The following is a 4,995-nucleotide window of genomic DNA, read 5'->3' on the forward strand; positions in this document are numbered from 1 at the left end:
AAGGCAGTGTAATTACCCACATCAGTGAACTGATTATCTATTAAGTTTGAAGAAAAAAGTTATAAAACATCAGAATTACCTTAAAGTTGATCAGCCTGCTTAGACATGAGATGTACCAAAATTAATGTTATATGACATTAAGGCTATATCCTCGCTGTTATGTTATATATATGTTTAGGGGGTGGGCATTTCACCTTTATTGAAAGGACAGTCAAAGCGTGAAATGGGATGGTGAAGACACAATTAAAGGGCAAACACACGACTTAGATTTAATTATTTGGAAACAACAAATATTTATACGACATTTTGTGAAAGCACATCTGATGTCATGGCTCGGAAATAACGAGTTTGGGGATTTTGGTTGGACACTTGATTATGGACTTTTTGCTTTTAATTGTTTGTGTTTTTTTCAGTTTTTTTAACCCGGCTTTGTTTGCTGTGGTGCCTTTGCCATAATTAAAGGACACTTTTCGTTAACCTTGCTTCTGCATTTTGGGTCCAACTATACACCTCACTCTGACAAATCTATATAAGATCAGAGACACAAATGCAAGCAAGTTAAAAGAAACAATAAAAATAAAACTGAAACAAACACTAAGAACAAGAAGACACTGGAAACATGACAGCGAGAGACGATGACAAGTGAAATACGACGAACTGACAAAGACAAGGGGAAGCACAGAGCCTTACACACACAAGGGAGGCATGATTGAACACAGGTGAAACACATGAGGAACAGGTGCAATACATCTACAGAGACACACGGAGCAAAATTTCTAAATAAAACGGGTAACTGAGAACAACCTAACACAAACCAGCAATAAGCAGAAAGTCCACAATCACGTGTCCAACCAAAATCCAGAATCTCTTTATCTCAGGCCCATTACATCTAAGTTGTTTCACTGTATAAGGGGCAATTCTGATCTACCTGTTGTGCTCCATTATAATGTATATAAGGATATCACCAATATCTTTACAGTTCATCCCCTGATGGAAACCACTAAATACCATAAAAATACTTTCCTCATAAAAGTGGGACCAAACTGGTGGACATACTGACTGACTTTACACTCATTGGAGCCAAACTGCTGCTAAAATCGTCAAATATACGATATGTCTGAGTTTCATTTTATTCCGTTATCCCTCATTGGGCCAAATTTCAAGGTTGATAAACTCCTGTCTAATAATTATTGATTACCAGACTTTAGTGATGATGTTGCCCGCAGCAGAATGGAGTCACACATTATTAACACTTTGCAGATGTCACGGACACCAATTGTCATAATTTGAGCTAAGAAAGAATATATTTCCACAGACTGTTGCCAATACTCACAAGTATATCTACAGTATTAAGTAAAATAATTTAAGAGTGATACATATGGTGATAAAAATACACTGAATCAGTGTCAGTTACATAAGATCTTAATTAGCTTTGCAAATCATCTGCTTTTTGGAATTTTTATTCTCAGAGTCAAACTTTATAAACTCCATAATGAAACCTGATTCCATGACAGCATTAAACTGGAACACATTTTTGGACTTTTAAAGTTTAAAAGAGAGCCTTTGTAAAAAGCCACATTGAGAAAGGACAGAGAAAAACTTAACTGTACTGTGCAACATTTTCAAAACATTTAAGAAAAGACAGATGAGCGTCTTCTTTGGTGTGATTATTTGTAAAACTGATCACATTTCAGTTCTTAAACATATATAAACATTTATTTGACATTTTCGGATCTACTAACCTGATGAATTCTGATTTAGTTGATCCCACTTGATGATTCTGAAGATTTACTGGCAATACAAACCCACTGGGCTTCAGAGGCAGGTAACTGGAGTTTAACTTTAAGTAACTTCCTTGTATTTATGCAATTTCAATTAAAATATTTTTTATTTGTAATTGCTAAATCAAAACATACATCATCTCAAGGAATAATAATGCAACACTGAGGAGGCACCTGACTCAGCTGCTCATTAATAATTTACTCAGAGTGAGTCAGAGTGAGAACTTGAAAACAAAGCTATGCTCTTATGATGTTCAGCCACACCCACTTCTTCATAAACCACCTGCATATTCCTGTTCCATTTTGCAGTAGACCTGGTATAACTCGAGACAGGGTGGATGCAATTGTCCCTTTCAAATCATTAAAATCTCATTCACCTATTTGGAAAAGGCAGAATCAAAATTATTAGTTAATATGCAATAGGAAAGAAATGTAATGAATTCTTTGCAAGTGGTGGCTGAGCTTAACTTTGTGCCTTTAATTGGAGTTCATATTCAGTTTTTATCATATAGTTTAATTGCATGTTGAAGTTATCAATGACAAAGAGGTCACAACTTCTTGAACCACCTTTATTATTATCTTTTCTTTGGAGAATACATGTCAAATGAGGGACATCACCTACTTATTCAACACACAACAGTATTTAACAACTTCCTGTCTGCACAGTATCCACTCAAACACAGCACATGAGGGTTTTGCACAATGCAATTTGACGGGTGAAAACATTTCAACATTCTATCTTTCTTTTTTTTCTTCTTCTCGTAATCATGGAAAACAAACAAAAAACTCAGGCGTTGTGTGTGACGGAAGTGATGATCACAGGGGTGGAGTTTTCACCACCATTGTTATGACCGGGGCCAAAGACTGGAAAAAGCTGCTCGGTGAAGGTGCATCCAGTGAAGGAGATGATTCTCGCCTGTGTATCCACATTGTAGAAGGAGACTTCACCCTCCTTGTAGTCGACAAACACTCCGACCTTTTGAGGGATCCCGCTCAGATGGAGGTCGACGGCAGGGTTTGTATTGGCTGTAAACTCGGTTCCTTTTGTCAGAGAAATGGTCCAGTAACCATTCTCTGGGCTCAGTTGTATTTCGCCCTTTCTGTTGATAGAATGGTTTACAACTCCAAGAAGCCATTTGGTTTTGTCCTTAACTTGGACCTCGTAGTAAAATGTTCCTGAGCGGAATCCTTCTTTTCCCAGGACAACTAAGAGTTGGTCAAAGCTCTCCGGGAAGTATCTTTGTTTCATTATTCCATCTCCGTGTGCAACTCTCTTCCTGTCTGCAGAAAGTCTGAGTTTGGGGTGTGCTGTGTCAGGATCCAGAGTTACATCTACAGCATGCTGCTGCTTCTCTTTCAAGTCAGGATCACACAGACTACTTATTTCTCTCATGAGTTTTGCCCTCAGCGTGGATCCCTGCGCTGGAAACGGGGGACATTTAAGAGTGACACCAGCCCAGTCCTTCACCTTGGGCTGAGTGATGCTAAGAGAACGGAAGTTTGTAAGGAGCCGGAAAGGGTCTTTGTCAGTCGGTGCATTGAGGTGCGTGCTTTCCTGCTTAATTTGCACAATTTCACGATCCAGTTCTTGAAGTAATCCTTTTGCCTCAGTTTCAATGTTTCCCTGCTTTGTATTGATAACCTCAGTGAACTTGACGAGGCTCCTCTTAATGTAGTCCACCACATCATTCACCGCACTCACGGTGCTTGACAGTGCCATCGCTGAGTCAGTTCTGCTAGCCTCCAATGAGTTTTCAATCTCTTCAATTCTCTGCTGACGTTCCTCGATCATCTGATCCCTCTGACTCTTCTTCATTCCCAGCTGTTTTTTGAGCACTTGCGCCGCCTCCTCTATGGTCACTGTCTTATGGGTTTTATGGTTACTGCTGTTACAGACCTCACAGATACAACTTTGATCTGCAATGCAAAACATATCCAGAGGTTTGTCATGTTTTTCACAGAGCCTGCTTTCCAGGTCCTCCACTGGGTTGATCAGCGCGTGCTTCTTCAAGGTGGCAATTCTCTGATGAGGCTCCAGATGTTTTTTACAGAAAGACATGACACACACCAAGCAGGACCTCAGGGCTGGGAGCTTTGCCCCTTCACACATACTACACAGCACTTCTCCTGTTTGTTCCTCTTCAACGGTAGCAGAGGATTTTTCTTGGATTGTTTTTTTGAACTTTTCAATCAGCTCAGCGATGGTTGTGTTAACCCGAAGCATCGGTCTGCTGGAAAATGCCTCGTTACACAGTGGACATTTGCATTTAGGATTGCTTGAGTCCCAGAACTTTGTGATACAGTTAAAACAGAAGTTGTGACCGCAGGGGATTGACACAGGCTTAGTGAAGACACTCAGACAAATGGAACAACGAAAATCGTCATCAGCTATTAGACTTCTGGCTGAAGCCATGTCTAGAAAATATAAGGAGAAATTAAATTACAAAGTTAGAGGAACATATTTTAACTAGTTTACATTAAAGACAGGAGTGCAAAAGTATCAAAATAAAACTTTACCTGGTGTATGAAGGCTTTGCTAAACTTCTGGGACGTGTCAACTCGAGAAAAACCATGCATCTCCTCTTCGTTGCTTTTTGGTTTCTGTTTCAGCAGTGAACAGGAAGAACCCCTCCCCCCCATTTCCTTATCGACAGTAAATGGAACAAGTTAACCCATTACTGACTCCGTTCACAAGTCACCCACATCACAAACGTAATGTTTTTCCTTCTCAAATCCACCACAGCGCAGTCAGGAGTCGTGTACAGACTAGAATTAATCTTTTGTTTGCAGCTATATGAGCAGCTATGTGCCGTGTTCATGTTATTCATCTTACTTGTTTATATATTCACAGTGTAAGCGCTTGAGAAATCCTTTTCATGTCCAGTATCGTATGCACACATGACCTGAAAGTTCTGAGACAGCACTATATGTTCAATTTTAAATCAGCCTGTGCACACGTGTGTGTGAGCATTAACATTACATGAGAGTGCTCATAGGGACGATATCTGCATAATAAACTGTAAATAGAACTGAGGAGACAAGAATTGAATACAGTAGCTTCCCTGTGTCCTGGGAGGCCGATGTCACAGCTGAAAGAAGTGTTTGCATGTAGGTTTCAGTCCTTTTATGTGTGATTTAATTCACGCAACATGAAGACAACTCCAATGTAAGTGTTAATTTGATATTACAAAGAATCAAGAAATCCTGTATGGGG

The 4,995-nt window shown here is 39.5% G+C and overlaps 1 protein-coding gene across 1 annotated transcript; it reads right to left on the reverse strand.

The window, feature by feature from the left end:
• Positions 1-2,336: 2,336 nt before the first annotated feature.
• On the reverse strand, positions 2,337-4,436 carry LOC128446411 (E3 ubiquitin-protein ligase TRIM21). The gene is made up of 2 exons (XM_053429443.1): positions 4,299-4,436; positions 2,337-4,196 (listed from the first exon to the last, which is right to left on the reverse strand). The coding sequence occupies exon 2, from the start codon at positions 4,192-4,194 to the stop codon at positions 2,569-2,571; it is 1,626 nt and encodes a 541-aa protein (XP_053285418.1). The 5' UTR covers positions 4,195-4,196; positions 4,299-4,436; the 3' UTR covers positions 2,337-2,568.
• Positions 4,437-4,995: the final 559 nt, after the last annotated feature.

The sequence above is a fragment of the Pleuronectes platessa genome, chromosome 8, assembly GCF_947347685.1.
Source record: "Pleuronectes platessa chromosome 8, fPlePla1.1, whole genome shotgun sequence".
Taxonomy (NCBI): domain Eukaryota; kingdom Metazoa; phylum Chordata; class Actinopteri; order Pleuronectiformes; family Pleuronectidae; genus Pleuronectes; species Pleuronectes platessa.